Below are 19,383 nucleotides of genomic sequence, written 5' to 3'. Positions count from 1 at the left end.
AATGGATTGGCTTTTGTAAACCTTGAATTTAATCCAAAACTTCTGATGCTTTGTAATTACCATAGCTTCTTGTTTAGAGTTGTAGTATTAATATGCAGATTTTTAAAAGGCACTTGGAATTCTGTTAGTCAGTCAACATATTACAGATTTCAAGAGCCTATTGGTACAGTAATCCTTATCCCAACTCCATCATCTTTTTGTCTACCACAATGGTTTATTTGATTGGACCGTATGCAATTTCTTTATCCCACAGCTTAAAGCATGCTGGCTAGGTGATTTGAGAAGTTGTAGGTCAAAAGGCAACTTTTCCAAGCTCCGATGCGTTTATCCAAAGGTTCAAGGACATTTGCATCTTCTTTCCTGCCTTCATTCTGAATGTGTGACAGTAATTCCTACCACGGAATCTTATAGATGTGCACTGATTTCTACATTATGGCCTCAGCTAAGCACAAATAAGCCTATTGTATCAAAGGAATGTACAAAAATGTTGATTTACCAAGTTCCTGTTAGTTTATTGGCTGTATTCTAGTTGTGAGGAACAATTGGATGTAAGCTATTTTTTTTTTTTAGCCCTTAGAATTTGTTTGATGGTATTTAGAACAATGAGATGTCAGTTTATTTCATTCAGGGTAACTATCTGTCAGCTCTCTCGAATCATTTTTTAGTTTTCTATAATGTGCTGTAAGGCATGAAAATCCATATAGATTTTCCTCACTTCTCTTCACATCAGACTGCCCGTTTCTGAAGTCTATAAATCATTTCCTGCACTTATTAGAATTGTTTTTTAAAAAATTAGCCTAAAGTGCATCTTTCAAAGATAAGTAAAAGTGAAATAATTTATAGTACAGTAAGTGTGGGATGCTGTTGAAGGAATGTATTAATAACTTCCGCACTCAGGTCCCTAGTGAAATGATTTGATTTCTTATACAATGAGTAGAAATAAGAAATCCTTAAATCCATGCTGAGTCCCCAAAGACCTGATTAAAAACTGTTTTTCTATTCATTTGTCTGTGTTTCTTTTTAAAAAAAGCACAACCAATTTATTCTTGCCGTAAACACAGCATTTAATCCCATGAAAAACTAATGATCTGCCTTTCAACTTTTACATTTTCAGGTTCTGGTATGAGCATGCTTCTCCCACCTAATTATGCAGATTTTTGTTTGAAGACTGCAAGAGAAAATAATAATAATCATGTATATTAATGTACCTCATATTTGTTTATAAAAAACCAATAAATAAATCAATATTTAGGGAAATTTCTTACCCCTGTTCTTTGGCTTATCCAACACTGCATTAGTTGGATGCCTTAAAATGGTGAATTCATTTAATTGTAAAACACCTAAAGGTGTATTCTTACAACAATTTCCCATCATGAGATTAATCCTGGCACTGTCTTTTTGTGCTCCACATTGCCATGGATTAGTGTCCATAAATTTGGTTTGCAGCTGTTTAATAATCAACAGGGCACTCAGATAAGCTTAGACAGAGGAAAGTGAGAATGTTTTTAGATAGCAATATTTATTTATTCAAAATTTGGTAAACTGACCCTGTTGGATCTGTACACCCTACTGCTTATTTTTCTGAGAGGATTCCTGGACATTTGCCCCACTTGTCATATCCCACTGATATGACTGCTAAAAGGAACTACATTTTGAGAATTTTCTGCTTTATTATGCCTCCTGATCAATTACTTAGTATATTTGGCTATGGATTAGCATTATAAGAAGGCAGCCTAAAATTGTGAGCTTGGTATTTAGCACCGAAAGTGTCGTGGTATTTATTAACATGGAAACAACATTATGACCCAGAAATGAAAAGTTATGAGTGAAAGCTGGTGGCTTCCATGTTTTAGTTCTCCAGAGTGCTGAACCAGAGCTTTCAAGAGTGCTGAACTCTGTTCGCCCAAATAAGTTCATCACCTTGGACAGTTCCTATAAAGATAAAACCAAAACACAATTGGATTCATTCCTCCATAGGGACTGTCACAGGTTTCTTCTCCTGCCCTTGCACACCTTCAAGCATTTGTTTGTATGTTTCAAGTGTTCATGTTCTCATGCATCCATGTGTTTATTTATCTGTTTTAAATTAGTCTTTCCTGTTTGATCTTATGCAGAATTTGCTCTGTAATTTCCCCAATAGAAAGTGCAATTCAGGCCTTCGGCAATGGTACAGATGTAAATGTGTGGCAGCCGTTCTTACCTGTCCAGACCACCACAGCTTTAACTACAACATCTTATAGATCGAAGTCACTGGGATCTGAAAACACCAACAATGAAATACCTACCAACAATGACTTACCAGCATGTGCCAATCTCAAGGTAAGAAAATCCTGGGGTTACCACTCTCTGAAAGTGCAAGGAAGGGGAAAGGAATTGTCTGTCTATTAAAGGATATGCCTTTGTTTGATGTGCATGAAGATTAACTAGACAGGCTTCTATTTTACTGTCTCCAGGTACCTCCACTGTATGGCTGGAGTGATACTTCCAAAAACTACATTAAGCCAGTCACTCATAATTTTAATTACTAGAATAAATAATAGGTTGCACTGCTATAATAATGGAGGATTCAAAGGTAAGAATGCACATTCAGTATAATATAAAACAAATTAGTTGTGTGTTCGGTTTCAAGAGACACTGAGCATGAGGATCTAGACTCCATTACTCCATGCAGAGTCTTAATGAAAAAAAGAAAAGAAAGAGCAGATCAAGCAACGCTTAAAGCAGCCTTTCTGTGCACAAAATATTTACACATTTCACTCTCTAAGTACAGTATGCAGTACATTTAACATAGTTTCATTACTAGCAGTTTGAACTTATTACAAACTAAGTTCCAATGGCAGTAGAGTTAGAACTCTGCTTGGAGTGGGTTCACCAGCACTAGCAGAGGTTGCAACAACAATCCCTTTATTCTTCACAGACTGGTGGTGAGTAATATGATGGCAAATTCTCTCTTCCTCAGAGGCATTATGAAACAGGCCAGTATGGCACAGTGGTTAAAGTGCTGGGAATTAAGTTCTAATTGCCAATGCACCCTGAAATTCCCTGGATTATCTCGAGCCAGTCACTTCCTCTTAGCCTTACCTAATATTCAGATTTGTTGTTGTAAGGATGAAGTAGAGAAGAGAGCCATGTACATTTCCTTAATTCATGAGAAGGGAACTGGGATATTTATTACTGAGGTGTAATAAATAATCATATAAACACTGAAGTAACAGCTTTGCAAATGCTGGGATCATGGGAAATTTAGCTTTACAGTATATAAGCTCTGGAATTTCAGCGTTACATCTGCAGTGGGAGTCATGGGAACACTGTTTATGTTCCACCAGCCTCCCAGTGATGTTGTTAGTGATACAAGAGGATACAAACTGCATTCTGTCACCAATTTGTGTGCCTTCAGGCCTTCATGACAACATCATGAATACATAGGGTTTTCTTAGGCAAGGAATCATTCACCTATCTTTTTAGACATGTGATCTTTCTTCTAAAGTCCTCTCTCTTCCTTGTCCCATACCTTTAGAGTCTTCCATGGGCTTGCTGCCCTTAGTCTCTCAGCTCTTAGATTGATGTCCATCCCTGCTCATGACTGCTATTGCTCCAGCTACACAACCTTCTTCTGTCTGAAGTTGTCCTGTTCCCTCACAGTACTCACTCTGTTCTCTCATGACTCTCCCCCACCCAGAACACTCATGCATTGCTACCCTTTGTACTTAAGGAGACACAGCCCCATGGTGCAGCTAAAAAGCTACTGAAGCAATCATGCTTTTTTTGTATGTTTAATCATGCTACTTTATTTTCCTTTATCTGTAGTTTCACATATGTCACGCTGTACCCTGCTTCATGGGACAGTTACCTGTCCTAATGTTTTCTGTAAAGTGTCATGTGTACAGATGGTGTTTTATATATATAAAAATGAGGATGGCTGGATGAGTGAATAGATGGATGGAAAAACAGACAGATTTATTTCCCTTGTCTCAGAAGGATCTAGTTAAGCTGCCCTTGGAAATCCCTGTTCCATCAGTCTAACCTGGCTCAAAAGAGAAATATGACTGACTTAAAAGAGGATTGATTCTTTTATCATACTCAATATGGAGAGTGAGTCAGGCTGTAGGTGAAACAGGCCTACTGCTAAGCCAAATTAAACTATACCTTGCATTTTTATTTTTATTTTGTTTGTTTACTTCATTTATGTGCCAGTTTTCACTCAGTGGCTTCTAAAAACAGCAGATTTAAAATGTTTACAAAAAAATTAGAACAATTAAAAATCTCCATATTAAACACTGTAAAAACACTTGAAAAGTCATACAAAACCTAAAAACAAATAAAACAGACAAATTAATAAAAAAAACTTCCCTATATGTTGAGAGCAATGAAGTAATGAAATTTTTGTAAAGTATAATTGTCGGCCTGCTGACCGTATTATGTCAGATAATGCTGGAAATTTAGAGGATAAATGTAAATCTTTTCTAATAAGAACCATTTAGGCAATTTTCTAAATGTTTTTCATATAATTTATTCTTTAAAAATTCAATAGCTACTCTGCATTTCATAAGCATTTGGGATTAATGATAAGCATTTTCCGATGGGAGCAATGTCAGGAATTAGTTATGAAAACAAAAGATCCCCCCCTTCCATAAGAACTGGGATTTTTGGTTTCTCTTAGGGTGGTAAAGAGGAGGAATAGGAGGTATCAATGGTGCTTTTAAAATAAGGGACAGGAACCTTCAGACTGCAGAGGCACACTGTGTAGGCTGTAGGGATTCCTTCCACCAACTCTATTCCCTCCTTGGGACTAATATCTCTCCTCCAGGACTGCCCCCCTCAGAGTTAAGGGGCAATCATACTGTTTTAGATTAACTGTGAGTTTTCTTAGTTCTTCATGCCCCCCACCCCCTGAATCTACAACTACAAAAGGCAAAAGGAGAAGCAAAACTGGGACCCAACTGAGCTGTATACACCATAGCCATCACCCAAACTGAGCTTTTCCTAATTGGGGATGATGTATTGAGGATAAAATTGGTTCTCTATTGGCTTATGCAGCTCAAAAAAAGTTCTCAAAGCCTGCAGCCCAGTGAGAATTTTTCCCATACCACGTATTCTCCAGTTGGTCAAGGAGGGAGTGGCCTCAAGGGGCATGGGTCTCATCTCTGACATCAGTGTAAGGTGCTCCTTTATGTCACCTTGTCCAAGGGGTTTGTGGAAGGCATGTGTCCCCCAGTAAGAATTCTCTACCCTTGCTTTAAATGTTACCATGAGCATTCACTAGCCACATTCATGTGGCTGGCTGAAATAAAATATTTAAATGGTTATTAATGTAAGTAGTGATTTCTTCCACAGAATCATCACATGTAGCTTCACATGTAACATTCAAATAACTACAAACAAGAAGACTATATGAAAAGATTGCAGTATGTGGGAAAGCCAATATGGTGTAGTGATTTGAGCATTAGACTATGACTCTGGAGGCCAGGGTTCAAACCCCACTCGGCCATGAAACGACTTGGGGAGACCTTGGGTGAGTCACACTCTCTCAGCTTCAGAGGATAGCACTGCCAAACCACCTCTGAAGGAACTTGCCAAGAAAACCCCGTAACCCCATGAATGCCAGAAGTCAGAGATTACTTGAAGGCACAACAACAATGTGGGAAGGGACAAGTTGGTCAAACAGAAAAGAGTGGTAAACGTTGCTTGCTTGGCAAAGGAAGTCAAAATAGTGTTGCCTTCTACCACTTTCAAGTAAATGTGACCCATTACCCCTCTCACTTTCACCTCCCAAAACACTATTTTAGCCCTAGTAGGGGCCTGTGCCAGGCAGCTCTCTGAGCTCCTCTTTTCTCCTTTGCTTATAGCAAGTACAGCAGCACAGATTGATGCTGATCACTCTGTCTTTTGACTCAGACCATGCAAGATTTGTCATCTTGTTCCCTCTTCAGCAAAACACCCACATCGCTCCCTGTGTTTCCTATTTACACTCACCCACTAGCCAATTACAAATCCATGAAGCTTCCACACCTGCTGTGGCCTGATCCCTCTGAGTGCCATACTGAAGCTTTTAAACTGAACTCCTGCCTAAATTCTACACAACAATAACAATACTAATAAACACACTGCTTTCATATAGCTGCTCATGATCTCCAAACAGCAGGCATCATGCTGAACACCTGCAATTTTCACTAAGGCGTGTGGAGGAAACCCATAGCTAAGTGCTCCATGGCATGCTGTGAATGGTGCTTAAGCCCCTGTCTTGAAGGCTAATCCTCCCTTTACCCTCCTCCCATTTTATATATGTTCTTCTGAGGAAACCAAGACAATCTGCAGTTTACACTCTGAACTGAAGAATTGCATACTATGTAACTGTGATTGAAAGTACAAGTATGTGCACATTAATCAACTGATATATAAAATTAATACATTGCATGATTCCCAGTACTCCTCCTCCACAGCAAAGTTCTTGGAGAAACAAGAGTCAAATGACTCTTGTGGCCACTTCACAATATTCAGTTATAGCACTGAGTTTCTAGTTTAACTGTCATGGCAATTTCCTATGGAATCCTGGGATTTGCAGTTTAAGAACAGATATTTAACATTCTCAGCCAGGGGAGTTCTAATGCCTCACTGACTGACATATCTATAGGACACAGCCATGGCAGATATAGTAGAACCATCATGTTATATTTATGTGCTGTGATAGGGCCATTTGTTATGCAAAGGTGAAATTCCTTCAGATACATACTTTTGTGTACTGTGGTAAGAAAAGGTTCTACACATAGTTTGTAAAGGTCAGGTTTAGCGGTTGTTGTTGTTGTTGTTGTTTGCCTTTAAGTTGTTTCCAACTGATGACACCATGGGTTTTACTGAGGCTGTGAGTGTGTGACTTGCCCAAGGTCACCCAGTAGGATTCCATGACCAAGTGGAGATTCAAACCCTGGTCTTGAGAGTCATAGTCCAATGCTCAAACTACTTCGCCATGCTCTTTCCTAGGGGACTATAGCTCCCAGAAAGTACCAGCCACCATTTGAACTGTAGGAGTTTCAGTTCAAAAAAAGTAATATATTTGAGCTTCAGTATTAGAAACAGCTGCTGTAGCTGCCGGGACTCTCTCCAGGCAAACAAGGCATCTGAGCCTGAAGCTTGCTCTCTTCTGATCCAGCTGCTACAGCAGCTGGTCTCAAGGCTTTACACAAGCAAAGGAGATAGTTAGGTCTGGATGCTGTAAAGATCTCAAGGTTGTATCTTCCCATTCTGTTTGCAAAGAAAACAGAAAAAGGTTTGTATGGCTCTCTCCCAGCTTTGTCATCTCCCTCTGCCTGCAGGGACACCTGCTAATATGGACATCTGGGTACTTGACCTCCTAAGAAGGTCAGACAGCTAAGGGGTTTTTCTTGCCTGAAAAAGGCCACTGATATTCAAGCACATCTGTCACTGCCTTCAGTGAATTCAGTAATTCTGCATGCCTACATCACAAAGTACTGCCTAACGCAACCTAAGAATGGAATTGAGTAAAAGGGAGATATAAACCAAGTAAGAGAAAGTGGTGATTCAAGATGCCCTGTATTAAGAGCTTGGAAAAAGATTTTTCCCTTTCTCTACAACTCCCAGAATCCCCAGGCAATATGACCACCAACTAAAGGATTCTGTGAGTGATAAAACAAAAAAGTAATTTTTCAAACGGTGCTGTCAGCTGACCTACCATTATTTTGTATGCCAGTTGCAGAACTGGGTTAGAGCTGTACATTTGGACCATTACATTTTGGATACCATTTGTGATCTAGAATAAACACAGAGATACTTCACATTTGGTATGGGAAACCTGCCTTGAACATGACCACAGAAATAAATTTTGTGTGCAAAAATAAACTTTTAAATTCTTGAGTCTTGTTTTCCATGAAGCTGCAACTTCATCCTCCTCTAAAACTAGTGAAGGATGAAATTATCTCTACCCCTGTTTCAGTTCAGAATGGGCTTGGGTAAAACAATTTATTTTCAAAGAAAGCTGAAAAATAATTTGGTATAGTTTGGTTTGGTTTTTTGAACCCACTCTGAAAAGGTGCCCTGCCACTCTCCCAAAGATGTCAATGGAAGTCTAACATGTCCTGGAAACCTTTCTGTCTGTACTTTATGGGTGCAAATCTGCAAGTCCCCTTAGCTATTTTCTTGTTTCCATCAAATATACATGGCAGCAGCAAGACTTTGTAATGGGGAAGCCTTGAAGGGCTTCTCTTAAACCAAAGTGAGGCAACTTGAGGTCCTCCAGGGGCTATTGGAGTGCCAACTCAGATTATCCCTCAGCACTGGCTGTACTGACTAGCACTGACTGATGGAAGATGCACCTCAACAATATCTGAAGGGCCATACCTTGCCTACCTCTGCCTTAAACTTTCAGCACTTCAGCAGGTGCATCTAACATATGAGGTGCATCATGAATAGCATTCATCTTGTAGAGCAGTAGCACTTGTCTTTGTATAGAAAAAAAAAATCTTCCATGAACTAATATGATCTAATGCTCCCATATGTACCTATTCTTTCACTTAGTTATTCTTCATTATTCTCATAGGAGAAGATCTTGTAGTAAAATTGTGCAGCTAAACTTAAATTTCACTGCAAATGTTACTTCTGCTTTTAGTACGAATGATGTGCAATGTACTCCCTGAGAATAGCAACTATAACAGTAAAATATCAATGCTCTTTAGAAGTGCTCAGTCGCTTTTGGCAAAATGCTATTTTTATAAGTCATTACATTTTTTTCTAGGAAGCCCACATTCATTTTCAAATGAACAATTATTAAACTATAAAACAAAACTACATGCTTCTTAAAGACATAATCTCAGTTTTTACAGTTAACTATAAAATGCCCTATTATTATAACATAGGAAAGATGCTCAGACTATTAGGATCTTTCTTTTTAAAAAATAAATAAAGAGTGATAAAATCTTTACTATTGATAAAGTAATTCTACTGTTTTGTAGTTGCATAATACACTCATGTACAATGTACTTGTATAACTGAGCAGGAGAAAAAAAATCAAAAATGTAAATAGTACATGATATATGTGGGACTGGTATAGCCGGAAAGCTGGGTTATCTGAATTCTAAATATTCTTTTTTGCACCTGCTCACCTTGAGATGAATTGCCACTCCCTGATGAATCACCATTATCTGGTGCAAAAGGTATAGCAAAGCTACTTTTATGAATAAGGGAATTGTAGCTGTGCCCTTCAAAATAAGCATTGGTTATTCCAAATGACACTTCAACACTACCTGGGGAATGAACCCTACAACATGTCCTTGTGTGAAGGCTGCCATGCTACTTGCTTTTTGTGTGAGGCACTATCAGTTCTAGCAACCTCCTCCTTGTCCTGAGGCATGAGGTGAGGTTCCCCTTGATTCACTGTTACTTTTATGAATGCTCTCCCTCACATAGAACTAACCCTGGCCCAGCATGGACAGTTGCGGCAATGGTACAATGCTTCTGGCAGCAGGTCCCAAGATGCTCCCTTCACACATTTCCAGTAGGAGATGGGGAGGAGGAAGAAGGGGCAGCCTTCATTGATGTGGTCAGTGCTGTGAACTAGCAACAATATATTGCAAAGGGCCAAGTCATGTTCCTCCACCTCATCTTTGCTTCTGCCACTTCCTCTAGATGGTAACTTGGACCTTGGGCTCTGCCTTGTTAAGAGCCAAGTCACTACCTTCATCCTCTTCTTTGCTGCTGTTGCTTCTCCCATTGGTCTAGCTGAGTCTTCGTCAACCATGCTGAGCAGCAGCATCTCACTATCACCTCAGAAGGAGTTCTCGAGCTGGAGACACTATTCTTTCAGCAATCCCCAGACCCACAATGCTGGGCAGTTGGGGATTGAATAGCCACAGGTGTGCTTGGACAAGACTGAAAGGGAGAGGAGATGGCAGTAGTGGCAGAGGCAGGCCCAAGACAGAAACAGCCATTGGGCACTCTGTGTATGTGTGTGTGTGTGCACACACACACACACACTTCTAGAGTAACTGCCAGGACAGGGAGATGAACGAGGGCAGTGGTCTTAGTTTTGATCTGTGAAACGTTGGACCATATGACATTCTGTGAGATTTTAACAAACCTTATACAGGGCTATTGGCCTTGTGATAGCAGTTAACAACAAATTATCCTGCTGTTTTGTACAGTTTGGACTCTTTTCCCAGGCTGATACAGGTTGCCTGTTGGGGGCAAAGAAGGAATCTGTGCTATTCTTCTAAGGTATTTGAATGTGCTGTGCTGTGACGTGGCTTGGCTTGGCTTGCTGCCCCCCCTCCCTGGCCTGAGAGTCAGTCAAATCCTCCTCCAGTTCAGTCTGACAGACAGACAGCCAAGACCTCCTCCAGGTCAAATAGATTCAGGGTGGGAAGCAGAGGTAGAAGAAAGACCTCCAAGCCCATGGGTACATCAAAGGCTTCAGTGCCTGGCACAAACTCCCACGCAGACAGAAAGCGCACACACAGCTATGAAACTCATTAAATATTGTCTGAAAAGTGGACATTGGCTGAGTTAGATGCCTTTATAAGAAGCTGGCTTCCTTCTGTTGAATCATTGGAATTTACAGCTCCGAACCTTGGACTGTTTGATATCACATACTTCTTGTTGCCCCAGGTTATTAAATTTTGAGCATTTGGCATTCTAGTTCAGCATTAAGACTGGGACACTTAACTTGCTTTGTCCTGCCCTGCCTTCCTTGGGATGTGGGTTTGACTCCTCATGGCTGTTTTGTCATCAGTTTGCAGTTCAGTTATGGTCATGTGGAAGACACCCTGTGCATACCATGCTGTTTTGTCACAACTGGTGATGCAGGTGATGAAAGAGAAATCAGAGTACTCTAAATTGGCAGGGGAGAAATCTAGCGGGGGGGGGGGGGGCAGAACAGTGGGTCATGAGGCAACTCTTCATTTTTCGGCAGATGGTGATGCATCCTACTTCAGCCTATCAGTCTCTGAATGGATTGACTAATTCAAGCATGAGTCCATTCTGTCCAACACAGCATCATAAGCTGCTGGTCTTCCTGGCATTGTCTGGGTACGGTGGTATAGATCTTGCCCATAAGTGCTTTTGAAAAGAAGGGAGCAACAATTCTTAGCAATATCCTGTTTGCCACATGTTATGATGTCAACTGGGCCTCAGCAAAATACAGCCCTGCCTACCATTCTTCACTGTTGGCTGTACTGGCTAGTGCTGGTGAAAGCTGTAGTCAAACAGTACATGGAGGACTTCATTTTGCCTGTTGTAGGCATAGACAATGTTCTTATGGGGCACTGCATTTTGGATCTCTGCAAAGTACCTCAAAAAGAACCTTTCCAAGAAAGCAAGAATAAGGAAGGAACCATAATTAATGCCAAGAGGGTAGAAAGTCCATGGTGGTTGGTTTTTTGTCTTGTAATATTGCAGATTGGAAATCTGAAGATGTATGATCAATGATCTACAGCTTACAGTATTACATGATAGGATATACACACACCATTTTCCTGAGGGATAAAGGTAACGGAGTCTGCTTCCTCTGGTTCTATTTTTCAATCTATGCATTTTTTTTATTCATCACAGCAATCATGGCATGTGGTACACCACATTACCTCATTCATTATCAGGTTTCTCCATCAGAAAAGTCATCCCTAAAACTCCAAAGTTTGTTTGCAGTCATTCTAGTTGAGATGCACCTCTACAATTCCTTACATGCATTTGTTACAGTTCTTTGATAAAATACTCTTCAGTTGATGATTTTCCTCTCCCCCATGAAACATATCTATGTACATTTCATAGTAAGAAGTATGATAATAAGCCTACGCTGCTACAGTGTTCAAACATGTAATTGCAGGGATCTTTGTCTCCTGCTTTTTGATTGTGCGCTCACATATTTTGTGATTGGCTCTTGTTTGTACTGTCTTGTTAAGCTTTTCATGTGACTTTCCTTGATTTTGTCTTAGTGGAATCAGTGCTCCCAGCTTAATCCCCCCCCCCCTCCACCTTTCCCACACACACTCTGCTTTAGTTCTTTCAGTATCTTTCTTCTTGGACCTACAATCGTCATGGTAGACTATATCTGGAATTTCCATATCTACAAGATGTTTTCCTGTCTCAAACAATGTGGAATGTTTTCCAACTTGACCTGCTTCTAAAAAATAGTCACAAATTGACCAGTGTCACCTTGATGGCCCTACTATGAATGATACACCATCCTTGATATGGTTATTTGATCTTCATACTAATCTACTGTCTTAGTCATGAATTGACATAAATTCAGTAAAATAGTACAGTGCTTACCCTGTCTTCTACAATATGCACACATTAGAAAACAGTTGTGTGAGCTTCAGAGATGAACTTTTTGGATAGAGCAAGGGGACTGGAATGTAGAGGCAGAAAGCTCCAAGCTAGAGAGGGTGAAGTACCCTCCTCACCCAGACTCTTGATTCTCTTTCCAGGCTGTGGGATTTGTTGTGCTGGATGAAGAACCTATCAAGAAACCAGTTTACTGATCTCTGGATGTCTGTTATCACTTGAAGGATCACTTTCTGTTAGTCTTGCAGGAAGTTCCTACTGTGTTGTAAAGCAAAGTAGGCACTTTCATGTAGTTGCTTGAAGTACAGTAAGTCTCCTGCTTTCTTAGTCAATCTCCCTCATAGCAGGCAATTTCCCCTTGCTGCATGGCGGGGCCACCCATTCGTGCAGGACCTGAGAATACCAAATACTGTTTGTAGCAACTGGAGGTTGGATGTCAGAGATGGGACTGAATGGAAGGTCAACCAGTACCTCAAGTCTACTAGCTTGCAATTGCACAAAGAACTGTTAGGCACTCAAAAGCTTGTGAATTAAAAAAGATCACATGCAAACTCTCCAACTGTAGTGATCAGGATATGAATACAGGGGATGATGAACGTATGAGGGGGAGATGGATAATCATGATGATAACTAATTTGAAAATCAGCAAGCTATACCTTATATATGGTCGAGGACCTAAATAAACTTTTTATTTAATGTATGAAATTGCATACTTTTTCTGAGGATCTACAGTTGACAGTGCCTCCTTCAACTTTGTGGCATGTTGTAGGGCACGTTTTCCTGATAGTACAGATATGTTGTGATAGGCCAATGCTCGTGTCATGTTGCACAGTTATAATTCCCTTATTCATAACTATAGGCTGAGGTTACTGTGCATTGATTTGCTTTGTTCAAAAACAATACATTTTATCCCAGTGAGTGTGATGCATCTCTGAGGGAACAATTTTTCAGATATGAGCATGGTATCAGTTCACCATTTTTGGTGGCTTAGGTACTGTGATTTCCCTGAAATGTTTCTTTGCTGTACAATTACTGCTTTAAAGTCAGTGACAGAATATTCTGAAACATGAATTTGCAGCTAAGATAGCTAGTTCTTTATGCAGCATTTCATCATATGGACAAGCTGCTGTTTCCATATTTTTCTCACACTAGCTCTACTTGGGCATTCAGAAGAAAATTTGTGGTCTAAAAGTAGACATGGGGACAGGTCTGTGGACACTGTCTTTGCCCCAACATTCGTATGCATGGTTCATTCCATGACCTCAGCAACATCTGAATGTGGCTTCTACTGTTTAATTTAAAATTAATGTTCTACATAATTACAGACCCTGATAAAATAATCTGTATTCATGTGAAGCATTTACTTGTTCAGTTTATCATGAAAAGAATAGCCATCCATACCTCATTATCAGGGTTTGGGAATGAAAGGATGAGGATGGGCATGCAAAGGGACACTGAGAAAGTTCAACAGGTGCAGCCTTGTCCTGTCACCACATCTATCTGTCTTTTATTCTTCCAAATGCCTGAAGAGAGCTACTGTATCAGTAGTGGCTGTGTGTGTGTGTGTGCGCGCGCGCTGCTGCAGTAAAACAAGCTCCACTCAGATGCAAATCCAGCATTGTGGTTTTACTGCTTGCAGTGGTTTGAAGTTGACATCATAAGGACCTTGTCATCCATAAAGCTAAACATGTAACTAAATATAGTACTACAAGTCACACACCTGGAAAAAAGCAATCATTAGATACCACCCACTATGTTTTGAGTAACATAAAATAGCTAAATGTAATCTATGCAGTCTGTTTCATGAAAAACCACAGTCAATTCTTTAAGGTGAAAAATTAAATTTCAAGTGTTTTCTTTCTTTAACCTTGTATTAGTCTACAGCTGTTGGAAATATGGAAATATGACTTATATTGATTCAGAGGTAGACATGTAAATATTCTTATGGGGACAGATAAACACAGAGAAAGAATATTTGCAACCCCTCTAGCGTACTTTGAGCAATGTAAATAATGAGTATAATTTGCTACAGGAAACTGGGTTCATAAGAGTTCATCAGACATGTCTACTATTTTTAAAGAAAGGGAAATGGCTCAAGGGAAATAAGTACATTTTTAAAAACTTTTCCATTTGTGATAGTCCTGTTCAGATCAAACTTAATTTTATTAAAATACTTTGAATTTCTGCAAATGAGGTTTCTAAAAGACTTTAATAACACATTTGAAAAAGAAATCGCAATGCCATTTTCTTCTCCCTGTACTGATATATTTTTTCATTCCTGTTTATATAAATATATTAAGTATGTGTATGTGTCTTGTATCTATATGTGACTGCAAGAGAATGGGGAGAATGAACTTGAACTTTAGAACTAAAACCGATAACTTTAAACCATAAAATTTTGAGGACAGGTATCTTTTCATCATATAGCATGGGTGTGTGGTATGCATGTAGATAACTGGTGTTTGCATTGCAGTTAATGTGGCAACCCCATGTGCTTGTCCCATTTGTAAACAATAATGGACCCATCATTTGGTATTAACGGAAACTCCCATTAATACCAAAGTATGTGTCCATTACTGTTTACAGACAGGACAAGAATGGGAGAAGCATACAGGGATGTGATAATCTTCCTCCCAGTTGCACAGTTAAAAAGATTTAATGATGATTTAATGATGGAAGGAGGACACTTGCCTCTTCTGTGTGATAATCTCCATAGGCAAGGGCCTCGTTCAGATCGTCAAACTCCATTTTTGCAAACTCCTACCTTTCTCTGCACTTACATATTGGTTTAGTTAAATCATAGGCTTGGTACAGACCGCCCGAAAATGGCGGTCTGCATGTGCTCGTTCTAACACAGGAGGGACACTGCAGCCGCCAAACTGTGCAACGTCCCTCCAGAGTAAAAAGAACCAGGTTCTTCTGGGGTTGGGGGTTTTTTTTGGCGGCACCCGGCTTACGTCGTGAGTACGCCACAACGCATCCCTTACATAAAGATGGCAGGCCCCGTGTGGACAGGAGGCCACCATTAGGCCACCGCCCACATGTAGTAGGGCTCGGGACTGTGCATTGGTGCGTGGTCCTGAGCCCTACTATTGCAACCAAGACACCACTTCCTGGCGTTGTGTACCGGGCCATAGTTAGCAATTACAATTGAAACATGGTCCTATGGTTACCAGTGTAATCCTGGGTCTACTCAGACATAAGCCCCACTGAATTCCATAGGATTTACTTCCAGGTAAGTGTTCAGAGGACATGCAGCATAACCTCAAAATTAAGCCCCACTGAGTTCAATTAAACTTACTGTAAAGTAATTATTCTGGGATTGCAGACATCATGTTAATCCACTAACTAAGATCAAAATGTGACTTAAGATTCCGGTTAGTTAACTGATAATTCCTTTACAGATTTTAATGGTCAATTATGGTTTAATTAAACCACGATATTGGCACTAGGGAAGGGAGGTGACTAACCAGGAAAAATGTGTGTAGTCTTACTGTGGTTCCCAAATTATGGTTAAACAAACTAGAAACTTATCATTAGGCCAAAGAAACATCACACGGCTGATGGCTGATGCAACCAAGGAATAAATGAATAAATTCCACTGCTTTGGCATCATGTTTTGTGACATTATGCTGACACAGTGGTTACTACTTCCCTATCCAGACATATCTTAATTTGTTGTCACATTGAGTCTGATCATCATAACTTACCGCAGATGAAAATTAAAAAATCTGAGCTGGCCAGGCAAAATACAGGGAAGTTGTTGTTAAAACGGACTTGTCATGGCCTTTTGCTTACACAGATCTAACAGTGTATGCTCCTGACTTGTAACCCACAACGCTTTTGTGCTTCTGAAAAAGGCATTAAAAAAGATAGTTGAACTAGTTAGTAGTTTGAATCTGCAACCATAAAACTGTGTTTACTAATTCTTGACTCTTATTGAAGGTATTACACAAGTGCTTGCAAAATTCTCATTACTTGTCCCTGGAATCTGGAATTCTGAATTATTTCCCACCTTTCTGTTTCACTGGGAAGTGTTTGGCTCTTGTCTGGAAATAGTTAAACCTAATCAGGACAGGTATCTGTCAGGGCTGCTGTAGTTGCATCCTTGTAAGTCAAGGGTGGGAAAGTACAGACTGCATGCATTATTTGACCTTCACCTTTGCACCTCCCAAAGGACCCAAGCCCCAGTGTTTTTTAAAATATATATACATTAGTATGGTTTTTTTTACCTGAAACCCATACAGAAAGTCCCCAAGTGCAAAAAAAATGAAAAAAAAATGGAAACCCCAAGTCCTGAGGGCCCCCCCAGTTGATCTGTTTTCATCTGAGTGCTCTCAAAATGGTGAAAGGAAGAGATGTGGCGTCACTTTCCCCCCCTAATTTAGAGGGATTCTGAAGAAAAAAGGGGGTATTTAGGTATGTTGGTGGGATGGCCAAAGGGATCTGGGAAGGAAAATTTCTGTCTGTTGTCCACTGTTGTAGGATTTTTACTGAGCAAGAGATGGGACTAAATGATCTCCAAGGGGACAGCTATATATGTGATTCAGTAATGCTGATTTACATATAATGTGTTCAGCTTGAGATGCTAGTCATTTTTTTTGCATGTTTAGCAACCTGATTAGAAATTAGCATTGCTTTGTTCTCTTGATAGAAAAGCCTAATGATTCTTTAAAACTTATACTAAAAATATCAAGTTAAAATGATTGTCTTTGACATAGATGGTGATGATTATTCCACCACAGATATGTCTTCCATTGTAAAATAAAGCATATAACTTGTCTTGGAAATGATTCATACTTTTAATAGAAAGGACGGAGCATTAATCCTCTGATGTTTTTCCTAATCATTCTGATTCAGTGAAGTTTTGTGGGTCCAGTTCTCATGAACATGAGGTGTACATTTATGTTCTTAACCACACTAGAATCAGTTTCTAGAATATGGAAGTTACACAGATTGTTACAGAGCTGGGCTTGCAATAATATGAAGGCATCCTCACAAACAAGGTACTAATGATGTGTTCATATGTGTATTCTAGTTAGAATGTTCAAATCGCTAATACCTTAATGCTACTCAGTACAATAAAGGGGATTTGGGGAAGAAATGTTTAATGTACATACTGGGATCCATCGCATATTGCAATTCCATAAGATTTACTATGTTTCATCCCTTTCCTGTTTCTTATGCAACTGTCTCATTCTTGGTGCTAAGTAGGCATGTAAGAGCAGTGAAACAACTGCTCTTAGGTAATTCCTACCCAGAGGAGTGGTTGTTGGTACAACACTGTGCTGTTCAAGTATCTTTGGAAAGTTGGTATGCAGATATAGTGTATAGAATGCTGTTTTCTGTGCAAAAGACCCCATGGGAAGGAGCTGTGAAACTACTAGCAGAACAATATGAAAAGAAAAATAATGACCACAGATGATTTACATAACTTTAAAGTAGATTATAAAGACACTGAAATAGTTAAAAGATTTTCTATACTTTGGTGCAGTCATTAATCAGAATAGAAACTGCACTGAAGAAATCAGAATAAAATTAGGACTTGGAAGGGCAGCTATGAAAGAATTAGGCATGATCCTGAAGTATAAAGATAGTTCAAGATCATGTCTACTTCTTTCATAGCTGCCAAGTCTTAGTTTTCTTCGGTTAGGATTGTCCATGCCACTGTATTTCTATGCATTGTTGTAAAAAGCTGAACCATGAAGAAAGCTGATAGAAGACAATGTACTCATTTGAAATGTGCTGCAGAAGAGTTCTACTGATAACATTTATATTTAGATATAGCCTTTCCTCCCTGTAGTGTACATGGATGTCTTCTTCCCCATTCTGTTCACATAATAACCCCATCAGCTTTGTCAGTCTGAAAAGGAGTGACAAGCCTAAACAAAACTAGAGGATTTTCTGGCTTTTTGAGAACTTAACCTGGATCTCCCAGTTCCTGGTACAACACTCTGATCTCTATACAAGAGTAGTAGAGTGTTAGCCATCATTCTGTTCAACTCACACTTGCCCAAGGAGAAGGTTCTTGTGACAAGAGGGGGGGAACCCACGCAGTTTTACTGAAACATTGTCTTTTCTTTTTCTGAGAGTAATGCACCAGTAGCATTCAATACCATTCCATTAAAAGGCACCATGACTTCTTGCATAGTTATCACATCTGCCACACTGTGTGCTTAAAACTGGAATTTTCACTATAATAATATTTTTATCCTTTTTTAAAAGGTAAATAGTCAAAAGCCCTAACTGCCCGGTATGAAATGAATTGCTTTTTATTCAAAAAGGAAGAAGAATAAGAATAGTAATATTCTTTCCACAATACCACACGATAAAGATGTAGAAGAACCTGGGAGTGTTTAAAATATAATGATGAGAAACTCATAAGCATTCATTTCAAGCCATATGTTGGAATTACTTCATCACAACCTATGAAGACAGAATATGTAGAGGGGTTACATCTTGCTACTACCTCCACAATATTCCCAAGCCTTTACAGCACTCATATCTCATTTCTAAGAAAGTAATTCAAACACAGCCCTTTAACTGAAGTGTTTAACATACGCTCTTAATAAAAGGCATCAGTACTACTAAAGTTCTGAGCATAAATATGTTTTTATTCTGCTTTTAACCTGTCTCCTCACTTTGCCTGTAAAATTCAGTGTGCATTTACAATCAAAGACTGGGAACACATTGCATTCATTTTATCCCCCACTGACCTTTTATTCCTGTGTGTTCTAATCAGTTGCCTTACCTGAATAATAGATTTCGCCATTAACTTTCAGACTGTTTCACACACTTACACTTACACACATAATTTCCCAATCTATTCTTTGGTGTCTGGAAAATAAGGAACTGTCACCCATTTTAGTCCCCTGACTTTAAAATCAATGGGAGCTTGAAGTGCTGTTTATTTTATTCCTCTCTACACAATAAGATTATGTATAATCCAATCTGGTGGAGTAATCAGTGAACTGGTTTAAACCATCTCATCATCCTGGGGCCTGAGTGAGAGTTGCAAATAGAATGGGCTTTATTCTTAACCCCTCCAATGCTATTTTACACCAATTTGTGTCTTAAAATGGGATTACAGAGTGC

At 39.4% G+C, this 19,383-nt stretch overlaps 1 protein-coding gene across 5 annotated transcripts in view; it reads left to right on the top strand.

Annotated features, from left to right (window-relative positions):
- GFRA1 (GDNF family receptor alpha 1) overlaps positions 1 to 19,383 on the top strand; it is a 278,423-nt gene that overhangs the window by 232,080 nt on the left and 26,960 nt on the right. For all 5 annotated transcript variants that reach the window (XM_089509991.1, XM_089509992.1, XM_089509994.1 and 2 more), the window contains exon 8: positions 2,141 to 2,319. In XM_089509991.1, the coding sequence (XP_089366117.1) occupies positions 2,141 to 2,319 (179 nt within the window). The remainder of the gene's footprint in view (positions 1 to 2,140; positions 2,320 to 19,383) is intronic.

The sequence above is a fragment of the Sceloporus occidentalis genome, unplaced genomic scaffold (assembly GCF_023333645.1).
Source record: "Sceloporus occidentalis isolate IW3139 unplaced genomic scaffold, rSceOcc1.0.p SCAF_2, whole genome shotgun sequence".
Lineage (NCBI taxonomy): Eukaryota > Metazoa > Chordata > Lepidosauria > Squamata > Phrynosomatidae > Sceloporus > Sceloporus occidentalis.
This window is presented reverse-complemented; position numbering and strand designations above follow the sequence as displayed.